A 26641-nucleotide genomic window follows, 5' to 3' on the forward strand; every position below is an offset into this window, starting at 1 on the left:
TTGTACCGATGACACATTATTTTCATTATTGTAGCTTTATAATAAAATTTTATATCCAGTAGACTTCCTACTTTTTTGTTTTTGTTCAAAACGTCCTGGGTATTATTGGCCTCTGGTATTTTCAAATATGTTTTAGAATCAGCTTTCCAGAAAACAAGTCCTACTGGCATTTTTATAGGGACTGCATTACATCAGTACATACTTTTGGAGAGAATTGATATCTTTCCGTATTTAGTCTCTCAATCAACAAACACTATGTGCCCCTTCATTTATTTGCCTTTAATTTCTCTCAAAAATATTTTATAGTTTTCCTGGTCTTATACATTATTATATTTATTCCAAGTATTTGATTTTTATGTTATTGTAAATAGTATGCTTTTAAAATTTTTATTTTCTAATTGTTGTTGATATGTAGAAATACAAATTGATTTGGGTAGTCTAATCTGTATCCAGAAATCTTGTTAAATTCACTTCTTAATTATAACAGTTTCTGTGGTGCCTTTCAGATTTTATTTCTGCACAATTATACTATCTTTTCTAATACTTATATCTTTTTTCTTGCCATATTGTATATTTTCAATTTTATTGGTTTCTTCCTTGCTCTTTCTTTTCTTTTACTTTCTTTGCATTTAATTTATTTTTGATTAACAGTTTTTTGATTCAGATATTTAGATACTTGATTTTCCAGCCTTTGTTCTTTTATGGCATGTACATTTAATGATATGAATTTCCCTGTTTTCACTGCTTTAGCTGCATCCCACATATATCAGTTATTTTTATGATATTCATTTCATTCTTTCTATTTGCTAATTTCCATCATCATCTTTTTCTTTAACTATGAATTATTTATGATTGTCTTGCTTAATTTATAATTTCCTAGAGATTTTCTGTATCCCTTTTGGATACTGAATTCTAGCTTAATTCCACTGTGGTCAGAGAACACACTCTGTGTGGTTTCAGTATTTGAAATTTGGCCCAGAATATGGTCAGTTTTGTTAAATATTTCCTATTTCCTTGAAAGAAAATGAATTCTGCAGGATTGATTTGAGTATCCCAATTATGTCTTTTAATGATGTTTGTTAATTGTGTTGTCCAGATTTTCCATATCCCTACTGATTTTTTCATCTACATATTCTGTCTGATATTGAGAGAAATATATACTAACCTCTCTCAATAATGATTGTGGATTTTCTATTTTTCCTTTTAGTTTGATAATATTTGCTTTATATATGTTGAAGTTAGAGTCTTGAGTGCTTAAATATTTAGAATAATGAGATTTTACACATGTACAGAAACCTTTATAATTATGAAAAATCTTTCCTTATCTCTAGTTATGATTTTTTTCCTTGAAGTTTACTTTGCAATTAGTATGGCTGCAATAGCTATCTTTGGTTAGTGTATGTTTGGTAAACCCTCTTTATTCTTTACTTTCAACCTCTCTGTTTCCTTATGTTTAAGGTGTGTCTCTTTTAAGCAGCATATAATTGCATGCACATGTTTTACATCTAGTCTGACATTTGTTGTCATTTAATTAGTATATATGTTCCATGTGTAGTAATGAAATAACTCACATATTTTACTTAAAATCTGCCTCCCATTTACTCATTCTCTCTTTGTCCCATCTATTCTGTTCTTTTATCTCTACTTATTTGCCTTCATTTAGGTTGTCTAAGTATTTTTCTATTTATCTCCTCTAATATCTATACATTTTTTATCACTCATCTAAAGATTACTCTAGAGATTACAACATACATTCTTGACTTGTTAAAATCTAATATTAATTAGTACTTTTGGTACTTCCAAGACAGTACCAGGACCTTAAGACTCTTTAATTCCCTTTACTCCCCTCCTAGTGCTATTGTATATTTTAAATATCTGTGTGTCTATCTATATCTATGCACACACATATACACACATATGTATTTATACTTATAGATATATATAGCTTTTCCTAGTCCATTCAGGCAGCTGTAACAGAACACCATAGACTGGGTGGCTTTTAAACAGCAGCCATTTATTTTTCGTAGTCCTGGAGACTGGGAAGTCTCAGATCAGGGTTCTTGAAGATTTGTTGTCTGGTGAGGGTCTGCTTTCTGGTTCATAGCTATAGTCTCACTGTGTCCTCACATGGCAGAAAGGGCAAGGGAGCTCTCTGGGGTCTCTTTTATAAGGGGAGCAATCACCTCCCAAAGGCTCCACCTCCAAATACCATCACATTGGGAGTTATGTTTCAACATATGAATTGTGGGGGGGATACATTCAGTCTATAACATACTTAATCCCACAAGATATTATTATTTTGTAGTCAGTATTCACTTAAATTTACTACGTAGTTTCCCTTCTTGTTGCTCTATATTCTTTATTACTACATCTCTGTGTTTCTATCTGGAATAATTTTCCTTCTGCCTAAAGGGTAACCTTTAGCATTTCCTTTAGTGTAAGTTCTCCTAGTGATAAATACTCTCAAGTTTTGTTTTTCTTAGCGTGGCTTTATTTCACTCAGTTCCAAACATGTTTTTGCCAGCTTATTCAATTCTTGGTTAAAAGTTGTTAACTTTCAGTAATTTGAAGATATTATTCCGTTGGCTTCTGGTTTCCAGTGTTTCTGTTAAAAAATCAGATGTCAATATACTGTTGCTCCTTTGAAGGTAATGATATTTTTTTCAATTACTTTTAATATTTTCCCCTTTTCCGTTGGATTTTTAGCAGTTACTATACCGTACCTAGGTGTGATTTTCTTTGTATTTATCCATCTTGGAGCCTTAGTCCCTGAGAGAGCGGATCTCTTTTTGGATCACATTTATTCCTAGGGAAGAGTCCTACAAGGTCTCAAAATATACCTATTAGATAAGAGAGGCGATTGATTTTATATATTATAAATAGTGGAAATAAGAACACTAAGAGGTTAGCATGTGTGTTAGTAGAGTCGGATTGGATAAGTATCAAAGTTTGTCTGTTTGTTTTTCCACCCAGCTCTTTTCCCACCAGACTCTGCCAAGGTGAGGTTTTCCATTTCAGGGCAGTGAAGAAAGGAAGTGGGATTTTAACAAATGACTGACCTTCCAATTGCAGGGTCTGAGGACTTAAGGAATTTCTCAATAACTATTTCTTCTTATACAGTACCATTTTATTTGATCCCTAGTATTTAATCATTTCCATTTTTTATTCCGTTACTGTTTACCTCTTCCCTACACCCTGGACCTTCATTTGCTCAGACAACAGTAACTAGGGACTGTGGCTCATGGGCCTTTCAATCAATCAGGAGTTGCCTCAAGCTTCCGTATGGGGAGAGTAATTTTGTCTTTAATTTCTAAATGCCAGTTGTCATTACTGAAACATTCTTTTCAATGCAAGACCCAAGGGGCTTGTGTATTCATGCATTGCTAATTGAAAGTTTTGCCATCAACTCATCTGCTAGTCAGTATGGATGGTAACTGCGGGTCTAATTCACACAAAATTTCCCCTAGATCTCGTCAAATCACCATTAGGTTATATATAGAGAGAGAAACTTTTAATGTGTTAAGTCAGTGGAATTTGCAAGTTGTTCTTTATGGAAGTTAGCCTACCCAAACTAACATAACCCCTTCCTGTGTTTTTTTCCCTTAATATTTATATGCTGTATACTTTACTTATCTTGTTTATTATTTTTCTTCCTCCACTAGAATATAAGCTTCATAACCATGAGGGCAGGGTTTTTTATCTATAATGTTCAATGAAGTAGTTCTAGTGCCTAAAAGAATCCCTATAGCAAGTACTCAATGAATATTTGTTAAATGATTAGATGGATGGATGAATAAGCAAATGAATGGATAAATGAATGAATGAATAAATGACAGGGTCCCACTTAAAGCATGTCAGGCTTAAGCAAGTTATGGAGCAAATGTGGTTTTCTTCTGTCAGGAGCATGGAATTAAAATACACACACACACACACACACACACACACACACGAGAGACGTGCCAAATACATTTGCCCTCTGAACAGAGTAAATTTCCAGCTGTCACTGAAAGATATAAGACAAGTTGTTGTCAGAAGGGTGTAAGAATAAATAATAACAAATTGAAGGTTCTGTGTCCTCCTTAGGAGATGTTAATGCATCAATACAGAACTTCTGAATCACTTGTACTTCTTTTATTGGTATAACAATAACTTAATAAACCCAACTATCCACTTATCCAATTGATCTATCCTTTGACCCATCCTTCCATCCTTCCTACAACATTTATTGATAACCTGTTGGTATACTAGGGGATAAGGATACAAAGATGAATAAAACATGGACTACCCTTAGTGGTTTCATAGTCTAAGGAGGAAGATGAGTTTATTACATTATTGTCTCAAAGTAGAGGAAGAAGCAGAGCTCTCATTGTCTGGTTCTTACACCTCTTTGACAACAACAATTTATAGTTGTAGCATCTGTGACAGCTGGACATTTACATGATGAGTGTTTAACTTGATATAAACAAAATCCCTCCTCATTTTTAAAGCTGAAAACAGAGACCATTATTTCTTCAATATTCCAGCTATGAGTCTATGTGATCTCAGAGAGTATCTGTCAGTGTTGGAAGTATCTTGTTTGCTATTCATGGAGTGGTTTTCAAAAAGGAAGTGTGAATGATATTTTATTGGCAGTGAACCTCCTTTATTTGTTGTGAGAGAATGCTGCAGCGCCAGTGGGCTGTCTCCATGTTCAATAGACCATAAAATTGAAATTCCCACCCTGACCTCTAAGAGATGAAATGAGTCAGAAAGTGACTCATTCTCTAATCAGTTGGAAACACAGCCTTTATTGTCATTTACCTTGGATTGGATAAAAGTAAAGAGATTTTATTGCTGTAGCACTGAAAACGATTACAGCAAGGGCTGATAGAGGGAGGCTCCGTCTTACAGTGGGCTGAGCAACCCTTGACATTTTCTCCAGCCCCTTCTGGTTTTAACAAGTTGGTTGCTGTTGGTCTAGTTTTAGAAGTAACTCTATAGAAACAGAATGAAAGGGACCCCGACACAGCCAGTTAGTTCATGTTGCTATCTTAATGAGACCTACAAAATTCCACATGATTATGTTAGCTGAGGCAGTTGCCATGCAACACAAAGACAGTCATAATGATCATTTTTCCTAATTAGCACCTCAGTTGAACTCAGAAAGACCCCTAAGATAAAAGTGATGTGACAGAGAGCCCAAAAATGAAATAGTTCTAATATGATGTTGATGAGCTGATCTTATTTATATTCATGCCATGTGGTGACATTTCATGCTGCTGTATGTCCTTGTGAAAGTCTTTGTAATTTAAAAGGAGGAACCTGGTGGTTGTGTTTTTGATGACTTGGTAGTGATTACTGCAAATAGATGAAATATAACTGAAATAGATGAAATATTAGTCTCTGTCAGTAACTTAAAAGATGATAGTACCAATGGTTGGAACATACACACAGAGAGTGCAGGAGGGAATATATAGTGCTCTGTTATGAGGAAGAGAAATACAGCTTCTGACATCTGGAAACTGATCTGACATTTACATGTGGGCCTTGATGTTGTTCGGAGCTGATCTGGCACTCACAGGCAGGCTGTGGTGTTCTCCTGGTGGACATAAACGACCTCAGAGCACCAGCCTCCTACACGATCACTCTGCAACCAGGATGAAGCGAGAGAAAATAAGAATACTTCATAATCTTGTCTAAGCATAGACCAAAACAAGGTGACTGGTCAAGCCACAAAGTATCAGACATCCCCCTCTCTTGGCTAATGTGAATTTCCTGCTACCTCCTTACCAATTACAGCTTTAGCCTTCTTCTAGTTGGCCCATCTTCTTGATAAAACTTAAGATACCAATCACAGCGTTGTCCCCCCTTCCTGACATCACGTAATCTAGAGCAAATGCCTGTTGCCTTGAACTCTCCCCATAATTACCTAACATAACCCAAAATTCTATATTAAGTCCTTTCAAACGCCCTCTTACTGAGACTTCCTGTGGTTCTTCATGGCATGTGTTTTCCTTCATTGCAATGAACAAAAATCTCAACTTGTTCAACTTGTTCTTGGCGATCTTTTGGTCTCATGGGTATTGGCAGTTGCCACATAGTCATTTCAAAATCAATCCTAGTTTAACAAATTTCTATAATCTAGTTACAAGGGAAAGATTCACATCAGAGTAATCCCACACTGACCCACAGATTTTGGGGGTGGTGAGAAGCTGTTTTGAGCGCCTTGACATGCTATTTTCAGTCACTTAGTAATCATATACAAGAGCCCTCCCCTTTTTTTAGAATGCACTGTTCACTGTGGTTTAGTATCTTAATACCTACATAAACTAGAGGGATTTTTTTTCTAATATGGAAGTGTCATACATATCAAGACACTCTACATGTACTGTTTAGACAATAATAAAAAGAGTATCTGTGTATTCAGCACCCAGTTTAAGAATGAGAGCATTCTTGTTTTGCATTTTTTATTCCCTTGCTTTACTTTATGGTTTTACTGTCTACTTGGATATATCCCTAAGTAATATATTTTCTAATTTTTCATTTTTGAATTCTATAGAAATGGAAATCATACTGTGTGTATTCTTTGTGACTCTTTTAGCTCAACATTTTTTTGTGAAATCTATCCATGTTTATGTGAATACCATTCCGTTCATCTTCACTGTTGTTTCATTCTATAATGTATCTGTTTGCTTGTTGATGGAGTTTTTTGTTGTTTTAGTTTATAATGTTACCAAAAAATGCTGCTATGACATTCTTGTACATATGGCCTAACAAACATGCACAAGAGTTTCCTTGGGTAAGGTTTTTAAAACTGTGAGTTATGACCTATTGGTGGGTCATGACCAGCATTTAAGAAAAAAAGGAAATAGAAAATGTCAGTATACATAAAATTATATGTATGTAAGTATATATATACTTCTGTGTGTGTGTGTGTGCGTGTATGTGTAGTTATTTTCTGGATTGTGGTATAAAACATACTTTTTTCTTTCCAATTCCCCCTTCCCCCTTCCCCCATCCCCTGCCTCCGATAACCACAAATCTGTTCTCTTTTCCTATGTGTTTGGGGTTTTTTTTTGAAGTATAATTGACCTCCAACACTATGTTAGTTCCTGGTGCCCAACATAAGTCTAGTTTACATCTGTCACCATACGAAGATATTACATTATTATTGACTATATTCCCCATGCTGTACATTTCATCCCCTTGACTCATTTATTTTGTAGTTGGAAGTTTGTACCCTCTAAATCTCCCTCACCTATTTCACTCATCCCCTCGCCCCCCTCCCCTCTGGCAACCAGCTGTGTTTCTTACTGTGACCTCTGCCAAAAATGTTTGAGAAGACTCCTGTAAGGAGTGCACCTAGGAATGAAACTGAAGGCCAAATGGTATGAGCATTTTCAGCCTTATAAGATGATAAGTTGTTTTTTATAATCGTTGTACCAATTTAAACGCCACGAACATTGTATAAAGGTTTCCTTTACAATCTTACCAACACTTGGCATCATGAAAAATTTTAATTGTTGTCCAACTGGTAGATATAAATGGATATCTTATGATGATTTTAATTTGAATTTTTCTGATTACTAATGAGGTTGAGCATCTTTTCATAGGTTTATTGGCTGTTTTGGGTTCCTCTTCTGTGATATGACTATTTATATATTGCCAAATTTTCTATTAGGCTGTTAGTCTTTACTGATTTGAAGGTGTTTTTTTATGACCCCCTTCATCTCTAGAAATGCTTTTGCCTTAAGGTCTATTTTGTCTGCTATTCATACAACGATATCAAGTTTCTTTTGGTTAATATTTGCATGGTATATATTTTTTTACCATTTGACTTTCAACCTTTCTGTGTCCATATGCTTAAGATGAGACTCTATATAGCGTATCTGCTATTTTAAATTATATGTTATATGTATTTAAATATTTGCTATACATATATGCTGTATATATAAGGTGCTATATATACATATACATGCTATGCATATGATATATAATTGTTAAAGTTTAATTTGACAATATTTTTTCGTAAACTATAGAGTTTAGTCTACTTATATTCATTGTAGTTACTGCAATATTTGCATTTGTTTGTATTGCGATTACTGTAATATTTGCTTTTATTTATATTGTCTGTAGATTGATTGAAGTACTATATTTTTCTCATTCCATTTTATCCTCTCTACTAGTGTAGATATTATATGAATTTTTATTTTTAGTGGTTACCCTGGAAATCACAACATTCATATTTAATTTTATAAATCATTAGTTATAGCCTTCTTCTAATCAGTAAAAGGAAATTGATATTCTTAAACTCCAAATATCATCAGCCTGGCTTGTATATACTTTTTGTCCTATGTTTTAGACATACCTTATTTTCAATTCAACAATTTAGATATTTTCATTTTTGTTTTACATCGACATTTGTTTAGATTTATCCACGTGTTTTACCAATTTCACTTTTCACCATTCCTTTTTATATCTCAGATCTACTTTAACTCTTCTTGAAGTACAGTCTTTAGAAGTTCCTTTAGTGAAACTCTATTGATGGTAAATTATTTCACTTTTTATTTTACTGAAAATTTTTTTGTTTTACTCTTATTTGTAAACAGTGTTTTCTCTGGATATACAATTCTAGATTGATAGTTATTTTCTCTCAGAACTTTTTAGATATCATTTCACTGGCTTCTGGATTTCATTATTTCTACTGAAAGTCAACTGTCATCCTAATCATCATTCTTCTGTATGTAATCTGGTTTTTTCCCCCTCTCTAGCTACTTTTAAGATGTTCTCTTTATCTGTAGTGTTCTACAGTTTCACCATAATATGCCTAGGGGTTTCTTTTTACTTTTCCTGTTGGAAGGGAAGAAAGGAATAAATATATACCATCATCTGCATAAGGCCAGGGTCCTTGTTTGTCTTTTTCACATCTGTACTCTTAGCCTTAGCACAGGGCTTAACACATGTAGGAATGCAATAAATATTTGATGTGTAATGCATAAATTTATAAATAATTCTAGTTTCCTTATGAATAATAAGAAGGAAACTCATCTTATTTCAGCATATCTAATAAGCATGTCTTATCTCAGATGTCTCCGGTCACTAGTAGAAGATAAAGGAAGAAAATGAATCTTTTGGTCACTGTTCTTTTTTAGGATAAGATTACCTATTTTTCCCCTGTAAATCTAAGGACAACTTAACTTGACTTTACATTTAAATAAGCTTCCAAGCGAAAGTTTGAAGTCCCAAGAGTTTAATGTTAAAATTAGGGCCTAGCAAATTCTGAATACTCAGTAATCATTAATCACAAATAATGAGTGTAACTCAATTTCAGTCAAACTCATTCTTTAGAGTATGGCCTATAGGAAACACATCGTCTATTCTGAGCCTTGTATTTCTGAAATATTAGATTGATGTGGCAGAGAAGAATATAACTTTTATAGTGGGTGTCATGTTTATTTTCTTTCCTCTTTTACCCCTCCTTTATTCCTATCACTCTGCCCCCACCACAGAGACACACTTGCAGGCGCGTGTACATGCACACACACACACACACAATCATAGCCCATCATATGAAATGCTACATGTTATTCCTTGGCTTCTGTACGTTTTCACCCTTACTCAAAGCCTTGTCATACCTGACAGCTACAAGTTCTTCACTGACAATTTTGCCAAATATAAAGGGCTTTCGGTATAAATCCTGTTTTTGTCATAATACTGTATAACTTTGGACAAGTTATTTAACCTCTGTGAGCTTTGATTTCCTCCTCTGCAAATTGAGAATAACATAGCTACTTTATGGCTTATAGTGAGGGTTCTAGGTGTCATGTATAAAATGGCTAACGCACGACTTGGTGCATGGTACACACTGACTCAGTATTAGTTCCCTGTTCTTCAGCTAAGCCTTCCATCTACCTCTAGGACTTGAGAAGGTGGCAAAGGCATAATCTCAAGAGATTGTTCTGATGTTGCAGAGTTCTGAAATGACAAATGACTCAAGTCCATATCTGAGTCGAGCAAATATAAGGATTATAGTTATTGTTCTTATAAGGATAGCAAGAGGTAATGACTAACAATTCTGGGAAGATCTTATTTGTGTTAGGTGTTGGCAGCTCTAGGCATATATGGTAAAGATGATATGGAGGCCCATTTCCTGGGGCATGTAGACCTGGTGTGGCCCACTTTCCCCTGTCACACATGAGACGGCCATCGATGTGCCATCGACCTCACCCTATATCTCAAGAACATACTAAAAAACAAAGACAAAAAAACCAACTAAAACAAACAAAAAATACGAGCTGAGGCTTTGGCATGCCTCTCTTAGGTGGTTCTCTATCGCTGATCTGTATTATTCCCCTTGCTCTTGTTTCTTTTTGTGTCAATTCTTTGTTCTATTGCAGAGGTTGGCAAACTTTTTAAAAAATAAAATGCCAGACAGTAAGTATTTTAGACTTTGTGGGCACTGTGGTCTCTGCTGTAACTACTCAAGTTTGCAGTTGTAGCAGAAAAGCAGCCAGAGACAATACATAAACAAATGAGCATGGCTGTGTTCCAATAAAACTTTATTAATAGACACTGAATTTTGAGTATAATTCATATTAATTTTCACATGTCATGAAATATTCTGCTTTTGATTTTCCCCAACCATTTAAATTGTAAAAACCATCTCTAGCTCGTAGGCTGTACAAAACAGGTAGTGAAGTGAATTTGGCCCACAAGCCATAGTTTGCCTACCTCTGCCCTATTGTTCCTCTGAATTTTTCATAGGTATCTTCTCAGAACCTGTACAAATCATTTCCTGAGTTGAATACTAAAACAAATGGGTTTTTATGTTTAATAATTCTATTAGTTTTCTGTGGCCACCATCACAAATTGCCACAATTTAGCAGCTGAGAACAATGTAAATATATGATCTTGATGCCGAAAACTCGGCCTCTGTGCACCAGTGCCGAATTGAATCTTGGAGACAGAGTTTTGGGTGAAGTAGAAAAGGATATCTTTATTGCTTTACCAGGAAAAGGGGGACACAGCAGGCTCATGCCCCTGAAGAACTGTTGTCCCAACCTGAGAGGATTTGGTGAGGCGTTTTATAGCAGTGGTTCAAGGGCAGGGTTCCTGGTAAGATTAGGGCGTGTGCAGGGCCTGCACTCCTTTAATCTGGCCTCAGGTAGTCTCTTGATGAGCTTCTCTGGTTCCTTTAATCTGGCCTCAGGTGGTCTTCTCTGGAATGGACAGTGCTGACATCTTCCATTTGTTGGGGGTTTTAGTTCTGTAAAGAGCTCAAAGATACTGTTATGTGTGTCCCTTTAGGCAGAACCAGGACCCTGCCCCAAGGCTGCACTGTTGTTTCTTGGCTGCTCCTTGCTTGGCTCTGCATCCCCTCCCTCCTCTGATTAGCAACTGTTCGAATCTGCCCTTTGGAACTCAGGGAAGGTCACAGAGGCTGGAGTCTGTTCCCTACAAACAAGAAACGACAGAAAGGCTTCCATGCCCAGGAGCCCCACAGGGTCCTGCTCGGTTTCAGTCTCACAGTTCTGTAGATCAGAAGTCTAGTTTGGCTTGGCTTGTTTCTCTATTCTTGGTTCACTAGGCTGAAATCAAGGTGTCCGCTGGCTGAGCTCCTATCAGGAGGCTCTGGGAAGATTCCACTTCCAAGCTCATTTTGGTGGGCAGATTCTGATTCCTTGTGGCTCTAGGAACGAGGCTCCTGTTTCCCCACTGGCTGTTAGCTAAGAGCCAGCCTTTGCTCCGAGAGGCCTCTCTCTCTGATCCTTGCATATGGACCTCTGCATCTCAGAGCCCTCTTCTCACGTTTGGAATCTGTCTGACTTCCCATTCTGCAGCATCTCAGTATCCAACTTCCTCTTCTTCTTCCTCTGTTTTTAAGGGCTCAGTGATTACAGTGGGCCCACCCAGATAATCCAGGACAAGCTCCCTATTTTAAGGTCAGCTGATAGGTAACTTCAGTTCCCTCTGCAAAGTTCAATCACAGCAGTACCTAGATTAGCATTTGATTGAATAATTAAGGGACAGGAATCTAGAGGCAACATCTTTAGAATTGAACAATTACCACATAGATTTCCAACGTAAGTACTGATGTATAAGTCTAGATCACTTAAGATGTATCCAGAAATAATTTAACCCATTCAAGTATTCAGTTTGGGTGTATTTTATACAGTTTTGGAGCTAATCCAATAATCCTTGCTTCTCAATAGATGATCTGGCCCCTTGAGAGGAAATTTGAGATGTACATGCTATGGTCATTCAATGAATAATTTGCTCCAAGGATGACATTTTCACTTTTTTCCCAGTAGTAGAACTGGGTTTCATAGATAACTTACCTTTGTTTCCTACATTCAGTAGTATTTCAGGATAACTGCTGTGGAGAACAAATTGACATATTTTTCTGGGGTGATTTTTTTTTTAATATTTAAGATCCAATTGTTAATTTCTAAGTCTAACCAGGTACTGAATCTCATGGATATAATACTCTAGGGCTAGAAATCTCTATTTGACTCCTAGCTGCTTTGCTTCAGCTACCATGTCAGACTTGTCACCGATCTTGCTGATTTTCATCCTCAGTTGTTACCTGAAAACTGGGTTTGCCTCTTGGTGGGTGTTGAGCCAATAGACACAGCCAAGCCAAAGATCGGGAGAAGAAGGAAGTATTCATTATTACTTGCAGCAAGTAAGGAGAACACCAGAGATCGTTCTCAAAACAGTGTCTCCCCAACAGCAAAACTGGGGAAACTTTAAGCTAAGGGTACATGCATATTCATGAGGGGGCTTCAGCATAGAGTTGGGGCAAGTTGACAGAGTCCAAGCTTCAGTTGATTGAAGTCAGGAGGGTCAACATTATCATTCCATCCTCCACCTGGGTGGGGGCCTTAGTTCCTGCAGAACTGAGATATTATGTATATGCCTTGAGGAACCAGGACCCTGCCCCGAGGCTGCACTATTGTTTCTTGACTACTCCTCCCTAGTTTCTGCATTCCCTCCCTTAAGATCATTAATTACTGAGACCTGTTCCAGGGCAAGTATTTTAGCCAGGCTCAGATCACAAGATGGCTTAGGCCAAAATGGGTTCTATGTCAAGAAAGCCATTCCTTGTTCTCTTTCTCCAGGGACCCCCTAACCTATCTGCTTCATAGTGGCCCAAGTATCTTTATCTTTCTTTTCACTTCTTGCCCCCATGATACCCTGATTCACATCTTCATCATTTCCTATCCTATCTCTTGCAATAACTTCTTCATTGGCCTTCCTGCTTGTGGTTTCTCCCCCTTAAAATGCTCCAGAGATTCTGTGATTCAACCTGAAATTTAGAAAAACTGCCAGAGTTCCCTAGTGCCTCCAAAATGGCATTCCAACTCCTTAGCTTGACATTCAGAGATTCCCATTATGTGACCCAATCCTACCTTTCAACCTCATCATTTTCCATTACAGTCCTCCATAGAGGTGTTGGGACAAGTAGTAAGTGAACATGGGCCATGTTCTGAGAATGGTAAATAGGTCTGTGTAACTGGGGTAAAGGGTTTGTGTAACCATTGCAGATGGGTGTGATTATTCAAAGGTCCTTCTTTTCCACATTCAACGTTCAATTGATTGTGAAACCCAGACAGGTCCTTCTACCACCTTCATTTTTAATTTGTCTCCTCCTCTCTATTAGTCTTGCCGTTGCCCTAGCTCGGGTTTTGCCACCTCTCTCCTGGACTGTTGCCATGGCCAACCTGTCTCTTTGTCCCATTCTCTCTTTACTCTAGCTCAGTCATTATATTACATCAAGGTATCGTGCTAAAACAGAGTCTGATTGGGACATCCTTGGCGGTCCAGTGGTTAAGACTCCGTGCTTCCACTGCAGGGGGCACAGGTTCGATCCCTGGTCAGGGAACTAAGATCCTGCATGCCGTGCATCATGGCCAAAAAATTTAAAAAAAAAGAAAGAAAGAAAACAGAGTCTGATCATGGCCCCTTTATAATTCAAAACCTTCATTTGTTGCCCACTGTTGTCATTAAAGATTATTTACCCACTGATGCAGTGGTTAAGAATTTGAGCTATAGCATAAAAAGAATGAAATAGTGCCGTTTGCAGCAACATGGATGGATCTAGAGATTATTATACTAAGTGAAGTAAGTCAGAAAGAGAAAGACAAATATCATATGATATCACTTATATGTGGAATCTAAAATATGACACAAATGAACTTATTTACAAAACAGAAACAGACTCACGGACATAGAGAACAGACCTGTGGTTGCCAAGGGAGGGGGGAGGGATGGGTTGGGAGATTGCGAGTAGCAGATGCAAACTGTTATAAATAGAATGGGTAAACAACAAGGTCCTACTGTGTAGCACAGGGAACTATATTCAATACCCTGTGATAAGCCACAATGGAAAAGAATATGAGAAAGAATGTATATATATATATATGTATAACTGAATCACTTTACTGTATAGCAGAAATTAACACAACATTATAAATCAACTATACTTGGATAAAATAGATGTAACAAAAAAACAAAAAAGAACTTGAGTTATAGGCCAGACTGCTTGGGATGGGATCCTGGCTTTACGTGTGAGACACATCATTTTATTGCTCTAAGTCTCAGTTTCCTCATCTATAAAATGGGGATAATAATGTTTACAGAGGGTTGTTATGTGGATAAAAGTATATTGAGTATGAAGAGCAATTAGCAGGTACCTGGTACATAGTACGTATGCAACTAATAGTGGCCATTATAATCACCATAAAATACTCCAAAGATTGAGATGGACTCTATAAATAACTGGCTATTTTTTACTTAATTAAGGATTTTTGAGAGTTTATTTGGCTAAAGAATTGAATTTCAATGCTCTCCTCTTTTCTTTTGAGTAGGCAGCTAAGGATTGTAACTGGTGAATGGTTTTTTGAAGAAAAGGCAAAGCGTTTCAAGCACGTCAGTGTTCTGGGCACTGATGTTGTCCGACAGTCCATCTTAAGAAGAAGTCCAGGTAACTAAAGCAAAACTGTTTTAATCTTCATTTTGGCAAGCTAAATAACTTCCCTATATTATGTAGCAAATGAGAACAGTTGAATTTCCTGAATCCCTTGGGTCATTTCAAAACTCAGTGGCATGAAATCTAAATCTGCAATTCATACAAGGGAAGACGAAGTCGGTAGAAAATAAAATCCACAGTGATTTTTCATATATGTGGCACACTGAGATTTTCAGGGGAGGCATTTATCTTCATCACAGACGGGTCTTTTCCTGAATGCACTTCCAATATTTTACTAAACATTTAAGAAAGTAACATAAAACAGATGAATTACATGATTCACATTGTGAAAGCAATCCTTGGTGTTTCAACAGGATGTATTTCAGATTTCATTTAAATGTTTTTCTCATCCAGTGATTCTCAACCAAGGGCTGATATTTTGTACTGTGCCCCCCTCCATCAAGCTAGGGGAGTGTTGAGATATGCAAGGGGGCATTTTTGGTTGTCCCAGTGACTATGGGGGAATTAATGGCATTTAGAGATGCTAAATGGCCTGAAATTGCACAAGACGGTTTCACTCAATGAAGAATTATACTGTCACCAAATGCAAATAACACCCCACCTTGAGAACATTACTCTGTGCATTCAGACTACAGTTTAATTGGTTAAATATTGAGCGAACCTGTGTTTAGGATCATGTTTCTCAGGTATGCTGTAGTAAAGGTGGAGCAGGTGTCTTTTGGTCTGTTCCTAGGGTATCTCCCCTTTCAGACACTGGAGACAAATGCCCTTATTTTTAAGTCTGGCGGGTAGGGCTGGGAGGCTTGGACCTGATTCCAGTGCCACTTCTGGGTGTCACAGTAGCAAGGAAGGGCTTTCCCAGGTGGGTAACATCAGGTCTGATGCCACAGAGGGACAGAGTGGAGTTAGAAGTAAGCAGTTAGCTCTGGCTGCTTCCTCCGCTCAAACCTCAGCACCTTCCAGAGTGTAGACTGTCTCTCAAGTCACGAGGTGTGTACACAGGTGTTGGCCCTCCCAGGAAGTCTGGCTTATGTGCTCAAAAACCAGGGTATCGTTTCTAGAATCCCATGCTAGAATTCAGTCTCTAGGGATTTGGAGTTCTCATGAACCAGGCTCCTTCCCTAAAAATATTTGCAGAGGGATCATGTATAGTTCCTCCATTGCAGTCATCCCTAGAAGGCTTATCTCAGCAAAACTCCCACAGATGAGTCCCAATCTTAGTCCTCATTTAACTGTGGAACACTCAACAGATTAGAGATAAGTGTGTGACCGGGAAACATGGATGGGAACATCATTGCCAATTTTTTAGACTTCTATGTCCTGTGCTAATGTAGGAAAGTGAATGAAGAATAGAAAATTGCTCTCATTTCTGACCATTTCATATGTAAATTTGTCTTCTGATTGTTTTTAATGAGGAGCTGAAGAAATACAAAGCCAAGAACAAACCCACCAGAACGCAGAAAAGTCAGACACTTCGCTTTCTGCTGCGCGGAAGGCCAGCCACGATGGGCCCAGGAAAAAGGGGTAAGACCCAGCCTCTTCAAGGGAATCTTTGATCTTTGTTCCAGTCACCTGTGAAATAGATGCCTTAGTTTTTCAAGTCTAATGTCACTTAAGTGACCCAGAGAAGGTCAGAGACTCATCCGAGGTAACATTCTCCTATCATTCTCCTCAGGAAATGCAGTTTTAATTACTTTCAGTTTTAGATAAAGGTCCCTTCTGACCTGAACCTGTAAGAGTTTTTCTTTCACTTGACATATCTGGTCCTTTACTTCTGGGTAGAAGGTTTCATGCTAGGGCCAGTCTTGTCTGTAAGGAGGTGACAACTGCCTTTGTTGTAGGGTCAACGCACCTCCCCCGCACCCAACCTGAGTGCTGATGCAAACTGAAACAGCCAAATCAGCGATTTATTAATAGGGCTTAAAACATCGTCTCCCCTGTTTGAAATGCGGGCCTCCTTAAGGAAGAAATCATTTGGCCACCTCACTAACTTCATTCAGAAAGCAAATATGTGTCAAGTGCTGAGAACAGGAGTGGGAGGCACACAAGATTCAGGGAGGCGCTGGGAAACTCGGAGTGAGAAGGTTCCATCAGGGAGAGTCAAGTGGCCCCCAAAATGCAGGTCATAAGGACCCGAAGGCAAGCTGTTGCCTCACAGCCCTGCCTGTTGCAGTCTCCATTTCTCAGGCAACTGGTGGCCAGTTTTGTGGCCGAGGGAGTGAGAATCCTAATCTACACCAAGTGGCTTTATGGTTCTTTCTGGGTAGTGTGGCTTCGTTCTCAGCAGAAGCCAATGTGAGGGGCTGCCAGTGCCTGAGCTTTCATCTGTCTCTACAGAAAGTCCATTTTGTTCTGTTTTGTTTTGTTTTTTAAAGAATCTTGAACTGTGCGTAGGCAGGAAACCTAAATGTCATTTGACTCAAAGACTCATGACTAACCATGTCTTTGTTAATTAGCAGAGATGAATGGGAAAGATAGCCTAGAGGGACCATACACCCTATGTGTTGAGTCTTCCTACCACGTTAAACCCATTTGTCACTTCTCGGGGCTCCCACAGTGCCTTGTGCCCGTGCGTCACTCGTTACTTGGTGCGCTCTGACACCAAGCCCGTCCTTACACAAGAATGTAAAGTAAATGAACTGGTCTCGCTGAGTACCACCCCCGTTTAATTGTAAGCACCTTTAGTGCTGGCCCATTCTAGGAGCTGTAGTGCGCAGACCCCAGGCCAGGCATCACTGCGTGGGTTACAGAATGGTGGGCTTGGAGCTAGGAGACAACAGTGAGCCCTGCTAGAACTCAAAACTGGCATCTGATGCTTCTGTCTTCAAGGAATATAACACCTAGTCGGGAAGAAAAGGTTCAAAGGTCCACACCTGAAAAGTTAATTTGTACAGAAGGATTTTAGAAAAACATAAGATGACAATATCAGCTGCCTGAAAGCCTTTCTAAAACAACAAGACAAGGAGTTAACTACAGGAGATAGAATATGGAAATAAATAATTAAATTCTTTAAAATTTTTATTTATTTATTTATTGGCTGCATTGGGTCTGGCTCTGTAGTTGCGGCACACAGGCTCTCTAGTTGTGGCTCATGTGTTCAGTAGTTGCAGCGTGCCGGCTTAGTTGCCCCACAGCATGTGGGATCTTAGTTCCCTGACCGGGGATCGAACCCACGTCCCCTGCATTGGAAGGCAGATTCTTAACCACTGGACCACCAGGGAAGTCCCAATAATTAAATATTAAATAAGTTGCTTAGATCATTGATGTCGGGAGGGCACAGGGGACATCGGGAAAGATATTAAATTCTAAGTGGGACTTGATGAGGATTTTGAAAGATGGATGGGGCCAGGCTAACAAAAGAGGACGAACAGTGATTCCAGGTGGAGGAGACACCATAAGCAGCACTGCAGAGGTAAGGACATGTACAAGGTGGTTCTCAGAGCAGCATAAATTGACATTATATTAACTGCTATTCTCACCAAAAATGTAGTTTTCCAGTTAGATTGAACCTTCTGACACTTTGACAAGACGTTCTTCTAGTGGTCTTTGAAACAGAAACAACTTGGCAGATTCTATTAAGATTGTCCCAGTACCTCTGGAATACTTTTTCCCCCTGAGAAAACTGGAGCCTGTAAAGTAAATGAACTGGTCTCTCCAGATACCATCACAAAAAGAATATAACTTTGGTTTTTTAATCCAAGTGCATTTGGAAAGATCCATGTTTGAGGTCTTTGGTAGCCTGGATTTTGACTTGAATCTTGGTTTCTGAAAAGCTCTTCTTAAGTTAAATTAGTAATTTAGTGAAATGGGCATGCAATCAAATTTCATCTGGTATGAGCCATTCCATTGTTCAAACTTATTACCCCAGGGCCATGGGTGCCGCCACTTATTCCACAAGAATTGGCTGGGTTCTAGTACGTACCAGGCATCTCTCTAAACTCAGGGGACCTAGCAGGGAACAAGAAGAACAGAGTTGCTGCTCTCAGGGAGCTGCAGTCTAATAAGTTGCTACCTCAGTTGGTCTCAGAGGATCATCCTAGCTCTCCTCTCTGAGCAAGGTGAGTTCAAGCTCCCTTTTCTCAGCATCCTGTAAACAGGCTCTGCCCAGGCGATGCTTCTCCATTCTCAGGTGACAGTGTCGAGTCCCCAAAGTCAATGGTCTTCTTCTTAGAAGGGACAAAGGCCTGGCTTACCAGCAACTGGTACAGCCTTGGGAGAATGTCCTAATCTCCTCTACCAGAACCTTTGACACTCTACTGCAGAAGCCCTGGGCACTCCCCAGAATTTCTCAGCCCCAAGTCTGCTTGAAAGAAGAATTATTTACTGTTGAAAGTATAAGAAATGGTATTCTTGAAATGATATGTTTAAATGCTTTCTTGTCTTGCTTTTAAGTATATATATGTATAATTTCAGATTTCTTCTTAGCAAGTTCAGATCAGCAACCAGAGGAGAAATTGTAACTTCAAAAACTGAAAGTGGGCGGAGCTACAGCTTGGACTTAGACAGCCAAAATTTTCGGAGTTTAAAGTCAGCCCCTGGTTCAGACAGGTAAGATTGGCCAATGGAATAGCCTGAGGATAAGGTTGATGTATTTCCATCCAAACAGTGCTTCTACATACCTGTCAAGTATTCCCTCTCGGAGATCTAACACATAATGTGAGAAGCCAGGAGGATATTTTTCAGTTGAAATGGAAAGCACTTACACTTCTGGAATTACAGCTATTGAAATCATCTGTGTTACCTGCACGGCTGAGACTTGATGTTTTGGGACTCAGGGCTGCAGTTCAGATGGAGAGATCCAGGAAAATAAATTATTTTCATTGATTTCTTGATATTTTTCTGTTTAAGCTTCTGAAAAAGAAACCTCTAAGTGTCATATACATTCCTTGCAGCTTTTTTTAAAAAAAATATAAATTTATTTATTTATTTATTTTTGGCTGTGTTGGGTCTTTGATGCTGCGTGCGGGCTTTCTCTAGTTGTGGCGAGCAGGGGCTACTCTTCGTTGCGGTGCATGGGCTTCTCAGTGCAGTGGCTTCTCTTGTTGCGGAGCACAGGCTCTAGATGCGGTGGGCTTCAGTAGTTGTGGCACACGGGCTCAGTAGTTGTGGCTTGCGGGCTCTAGAGTGCAGGCTCAGTAGTTGTGGCGCACGGGCTTAGGTGCTCTGCGGCATGTGGGATCTTCCCAGACCAGGGCTCGAACCCCTGTCCTCTGCATTGGCAGGTGGATTCTTAACCACTGCGCCACCAGGGAAGTCCCCTGCAGATTTTAAAAAATTAAAAATAATTTCATTTGGATCGCCTCAGAGAATTTCCATAAATTCCACTTCTTTCTAGTTCCACCACCTCTAACTTGTTGTCAGTGGGCCAGCTCGTCAGATCTCCTATGCATAGAGCTATCACCTTGTCAAGAAAAGTAAAGAGAGAAAGGATAACCAAGAGCGTAGTCATTTCATATCAGGCTTGATGTTCTTTATCCTGTTGGGGCATAAGTCAAGGCTTATTTTCATGACCGGTGTATTATCAAAGGCAACGATGAGAAAAAAGATCTACGCTCATGTTTCATTAAGAGCACAGGTACTCTCTTACCGATGCCTTTTTCCCTATAGCAGCGGTCCCCAGCCTTTTTGGCACCAGGGACCGGTTTTGTGGAAGACAGTTTTTCCACGGGGTGGGGTGGAGGGGGTGTGATGGTTCCGACAGTAATGCAAGCGATGGGGAGCGTCAGATGCAGCTTCGCTCGCTCGCCTGCCGCTCACCTCCTGCTGTGCGGCCCCGTTCCTAACAGGCTGCGGACCGCTACCAGACCCCTGCCCTGTAGCATTCCTGCAAACTAGTGTCACTTTATGTAAAACTGCACCCAAAAAAATAAGCATAAAATAAATCACTTCTCATCCACTATCAGAAGATTATCACTGTATTCACTCTTTTCCAAATTTTTAAGAATGTAGATTTATTTCCTTTATGATAAAAAAAAATACTTTAAACCCTGGTTGTGTTTGTCCTCGAAGTCATTTCCTTTGACTTCCCTTGGGGTAGCCCCCTGTCGTGTCCCACAAAAACTTTATATAAAGAAAAAAGCTCATTTTTGGTTTTGATTGTTGAATTCCTGACTCTCAGACAGCGATCAAGATTATTTAGAGATGACAAGCAACTCGCTTAGTGTTGCTATTTTTGTTCAGCCTCGTGGGGACTCAATGGAGGAGCCCTCTTGGCTCATATTTCAGGCTGGCATTTAAAAGGGAAAATATATATATATAACGAGGAAAGATGGAGTCCCCCGTTAAAAACACTTAAAGTCTCCTGGCCCAACAAACATTAAATTATTCCATTTTAAATTAATTTGTCTTACAGTTACTCAACAACAGGAAGGGGCATGCTCTCCAGTATCACATTGCTTACGCCGTTCTTTCAGAATCTATCTGCCTAGGTTTATTCCTTGTGTCTTAACTACTGCTGGGTATAAATACAGTTGACCCTGGAATAACACAGGGGTTAGGGGCGCCGACCATCCCCCAACACACGCACTTTGCCCAGTCAAAAATCCGCGTATAACTTGACAGTCAGCCCTCTCTATCCACGGTTCCTCTGTATCCAAGGCTTCACCCAACTGTGTATCGTGTAGTACTATAGTATTTACTGTGGGAGAAAAGTCCCTGTATAAACGGACCCATGCAGTTAAAGCTATAAAGCCATATGGACATGTTTCACCAAAGACTGGTGTATTGACCCAGGGGTTTTCTTGTTGTAAACTGGAAGGTTGTCCCTAAGTAGATTTTATATTTTAAATTGTAAATACCCGAGATGGTTTATAGATAGAATATAGCAGTCAGGGTGCTTTGGCTGAAGCATGCCAAGAACAATGATTTCGCATGAAGGAAGAGAGTCAGGATGTTTGGGAAATCAGTAGAACAACATGTCATTTTCCTAGAACGTGTATTTATCACAGTGATGGCTCATTAATGGACTGCCACAGCAAGATGAATTACCTTATCCCAAAATTATTCCTTAGAAAAGTTGGGGCAGGAGGTGGCCCATCTTTTCTTCACTCCCATCACGTAAAGATGTTAACTCCTTTTTGTTTGCTTGGAGCTGCAATAATTCTGCAAAGCCAAGTGGTAAAACTGGCAGACTCTTTTCTCCTTAGGTTCTGCAAGCAGAATTGCAGCCTCCCCTATAAATCATTTTTAATATGGAATAGCAAGTTCCCCAAAAGAGAATTGCAAGATTCTGGTCTCTTTGGTCTATTACCTGACCTAGCTTAGCAATTAATTCCCCTTTCTCTTCCTCAGTGCCTGTGTCTTCATAGTTTGTTGCTCTTTTCCTGAAGCAGTTGGGCTTGGGCATCCTTTTTTAAAACTCATAACATATCAGAGTAGAAATGATGTTTTAGTAGACGCCTGGTTAGAGTTTATTTCTTTTCAGTAGTTTCAAAACAGGGAAATGTGTGAATGGCTTAGTCAAGCCTCAGCAGCCTCTAAGAGGAACATGGCAAATGGCTCTTCACTGGTTGCTAGGGACTTGACACATGGGGCAGATGAGATTTTTTAAAAAGAATGTAAATGTGAACTATAATTGATAAACAGAATGCTCTTCAAGGCAGTGATTCCTAATTCCTTTCACGCCGTGATGACTCGTCGTTATGGTGTGATTTGTGAGATGTCTATCTTAAATCATACTCGCCTAGAAACGAACCCTCAGGCAAGGATTCCTAAGTGAGGAATTTGTTAATTGAAATGATTCCAGGAGGAACCAGTAAGGGAATAAGAAAGACAGAATAAAGAAAAGGAGGAAGGTAAGCAATGTGCTGTCTCCAGGTTTTTCCATTTCGAGCAGCTGGACCATTGCACTTCTGTCCCAATCAGTCATTGTCTGTTAGGTTCCCTTAGGGTTTCCATATTGAGCAAATAATGACACAGGATGCCCAGGTAAATTTTAGTTTCAGATAAAGAACTTTTTAAAAAGCATGTTTCATGAAATCTTATTTTCATATACTACGTAAATAGTAGTGTATTTTTATACTAAAAAATTCTTGATTGTTTATCTGAAATTCAGATTTAACTGAGGGTCAGGGGAGGCACACCTCAAGGCATGTCTTGGCCTCCAATGGTAAAGGCAAATCTCTGAAGGTCATAGGTGCAAGCCATCAGCACCCAGAGGCTAGGGGTGCATGTGCGGAACCTGGTACAACGGGTCTGAGGGGATCTGGGTGGGACATCAGTACTGTCCCCTAAAAGACAGAAAGGAAAAGTGGAACTTGGAACTGAAAATTTATTCTGTTCAGTAACAAATGGATAAAGGATGCTTCTGTGCTTCTCAGCAGCATTTCTATCATGACATTGGGGGATGTGGCAAGCATTTAACCGTGGGAACCTGTACCTTCTGATAACCAACCAGTTTCTCATATCCGCCCCCCCCCCCGACCCCCTGCCCAAGCACATTCCAGTTTTCTCCAGTTGTTCCTAATTGCTCTCTAGGAAGCCCAGGACTGACTGTCACAGTCTCTGTGAAGCTTCACAAGCTGCTTTGGCTGGCTCTGATCCAAAAGCAGAAACCACACTATTCACAGCAGCCCGCAGTATTGAATCTTATCAATACTTCCATGAAGTGATGGACAGGTGATAGAAGAGGTGAGGGAGTGTGGAATCATGAGAGTCTGTAGTTCACTTGAACCGTGACCATATCAGTGGGAGTTACGTGAGGTCTAGAGTTGCCAAATAATTCTTCAGCGAGAAACTTATAACTCAAGACCATCCCTTTTCAACACATCCTTTGCCCACCATACGTACCTATCTTGATTGGAATTCCTCCAGAAGAAAACCCTGATGTAAGGATTCCAAAGCAAGTAATTTACTTAGGATGTGGTCTTGGAACACACAGATAGGGGAGTGGAGGTAGTGAGCCAGGGAAGGGAGGGGAGCCAAAAGGAGTGTGTCATTAAGCCAGTTACCACTGTGGCAACTAGCGTTCAATCTCGGACACCTGTAAGAGACAGGCTAGAACACTTCTCAGAGTCATCCAGTCAGGAGATCAGGAATCTGGGGTCGTTATAAACCAGCTCCCTGTTCATCGTTGGTTGAGGGCTAATTCTGGGGCACTTACTCTCTGGCACTTCTGACCTGTTCTGTGCACAGGAGCTCCGTGCTCTTGGGATCCAAAAAAGTCCTCAGCTGTAGAGTTGTGGGTGTTCCTAGTAAACAGGATTCTGTGGATAGAGGAGGTGAGTTCTGTGGATAGAGGTGAGTGCTGAGGTGAAAGGGGCGGGGGCACCGATGTCTGCTACAGCATCCCTCCCTAACTGCTCTCGGACCTCCTCCAAAGGTGCAGAGTGTCAGACCACCAGTTGCTCAGCCCCTGATTTATGTTTTCTTTATATACATGTGACGTTCCTTATTATAACGTCAATAATGTGAGGCAGTATGGAGATCGGGAGTTCAGCCAGACCCTTGACACTATACTTAGGTTGAACTACAACTGCGTTCTTTTTTTTTTTCCATTTTATTTATTTATTTATTTATTTTTGGCTGTGTTGGGTCTTCGTTTCTATGCGAGGGCTTTCTCTAGTTGCGGCAAGCGGGGGCCACTCTTCATCGCGGTGCGCGGGCCTCTCACCGTCGCGGCCTCTCTTGTTGCGGAGCACAGGCTCCAGACGCACAGGCTCAGTAGTTGTGGCTCACGGGCCCAGCTGCTCCGCGGCATGTGGGATCTTCCCAGACCAGGGCTCGAACCCGTGTCCCCTGCATTGGCAGGCAGATTCTCAACCACTGTGCCACCAGGGAAGCCCCTACAACTGGGTTCTTGACTTGCTCATCCTGTGGCCAAATGATTGTAAGCCGGAAGCCGCCTCCTTGTTATCTTGTCATTTCTCCAGTTGTTTCCCACCTATGCATTTTATTTATACAAATGAATTCAACACAAAGCTCTGCCAACATTATTAGCCTAGTACTATATGCCAAGTGGTAAATGTGGAAGATCTTAGTTAATGGTACTTTTCCACCCGTTCGTGAACTTCCAGTTTGGCAGGGAAGGTTGGGATGACTAAACAAATAATTTCAAGACAATATGGTATCATGCTAAAAAGATATCTATGTGCTATGGAAAAACCAGAGATAGGCATTTAACCTTCCAGAGGATTCAGGCAAGCTTCCTGGAGATGGTCCCTAAGCAGTTTGAAGGAGTGAGAAGGACTTGGCCAGGTGAAGAGAGGTAAGAAGAACATTCTAGATAGAGGAACTAGAAAGTGCAAAGGGAAAGAGGCATAAAGCAATTTTGCATGTGCTAGAAAACAAACAGTTCAGGGTTTTTAGAGTGTAAAATTGAAATGTGGTTTACAAGAGATGAGATGGAGAGCTTCATTGGACCAGGATATGGATGGCTTTGGATTCCTTGGTAACTTTTTTCTTATAAGCAACATAGCATTACAGGTAGAACAAGAGTTTAGCAAATCTGAACTACTAAGTACAGAGTAAGTGCTTGTTCCATTTAGTTACTGAAAGCTAAGTTCTGCTAAACACTTGCTTTCCTTGCTGTCTAGCGGGGGAGGGCAGGTGGTTTTCTTGCTCTGATTTCTAGTCTACCCAAGGTTTTTCATGGCTGCTGGCCTCTCCTCCAACCGGCTTCCAGCCATTCTTTAGAAACTAGACATGGGAACAGAATTTTGTTGTGATTGTAAACGACCAAAATATTATCAGACGGAGAGTTCTACCTGTTCTTAATTTTCTTTTTCCTCATACCCAGAGTCCTTCCCTCATCATGACTGTCTGCTCCATTTTAGAGAGTCTTTTCAAAGGAAACAGATTCTTTGAGGAAACCCTAAACATTTAAAAACCATCAAACAAATCAGCTTTTGTTTTAGTAAATCAAACGATAAAGCCTCTTTATGTACTTAACACTAAGATTCATCGAACAAGATTTCACTGAGCACCTACCACATTGTATTATATTTGTCCTTTCTCCAAAAAGGAAAAGGAAGGAAAATATGTGTAATTCAGCCACAGAAAGCTAGTGGCTTCAGAGGAAACTGCAGCTAGAGAAACTGCTTAATGAATTTCCACTTCTTCCATATTTACCTGCTTCTCTAATTCAGAGTTCAAGAGCTCTTAGGATGGTTCATTTGTGCCTAAATATAACACACACACACACACACACACACTCAGTACCAGAAATTCATTCCTTTGGGGTGTGTTGACCTCTCCAAAGAGTTTGGTTTTTAAATGGAGACACACACAGGGGCCAACAAACTTTTCTGTAAAGGTACAGATAGTTAATATTTTTGACTTTGTGAGCCATCTGTCTCAACTACTCACTGTGCTGTTGTAGTGTCGACTGAAAAAAAATGCACAACATGAGAGTTGTGAGTTAAGTTTTACTGGGGGCACAATGAGGGCTATAGTCTTGGAGACGGCATTTCAGAGAGCTCTGAGGAACTGCTCCAGAGAGGCAGGCGGAAGGTCAGTGTTATATGTGACTTTAGTGAAGGGGGACGTGGAGTGAAGCACACATGTTGGCAGAGGCTGGCCGCTAGTCACGAGGAGCAGACGTCACCATGAATGATTCCAGTGCTTTTCTAGATACAAAGAGATGCAAGAATTGGGCTCATAAAGTCTTCTCCTGAAAATATCTAACTATCTGAAGGCCTGTTCTGCCAGTTTTTCCCAGAGCACAGAGGGCCT

At 39.8% G+C, this 26641-nt stretch overlaps 1 protein-coding gene across 17 annotated transcripts in view; it reads left to right on the top strand.

Annotated features, from left to right (window-relative positions):
- SYTL5 (synaptotagmin like 5) overlaps nucleotides 1-26641 on the top strand; it is a 288224-nt gene that overhangs the window by 139942 nt on the left and 121641 nt on the right. For 15 of the 17 annotated variants that reach the window (XM_082378141.1, XM_082378132.1, XM_082378143.1 and 12 more), the window contains 3 exons: nucleotides 14850-14965; nucleotides 16387-16495; nucleotides 19385-19519. In XM_082378141.1, the coding sequence (XP_082234267.1) occupies nucleotides 14850-14965; nucleotides 16387-16495; nucleotides 19385-19519 (360 nt within the window). The remainder of the gene's footprint in view (nucleotides 1-14849; nucleotides 14966-16386; nucleotides 16496-19384; nucleotides 19520-26641) is intronic. The other 2 variants (XM_082378144.1, XM_082378137.1) reach the window with 1 other exon arrangement.

This window comes from Balaenoptera borealis, assembly GCF_965194805.1.
Source record: "Balaenoptera borealis genome assembly, chromosome: X".
Classification (NCBI taxonomy): domain Eukaryota; kingdom Metazoa; phylum Chordata; class Mammalia; order Artiodactyla; family Balaenopteridae; genus Balaenoptera; species Balaenoptera borealis.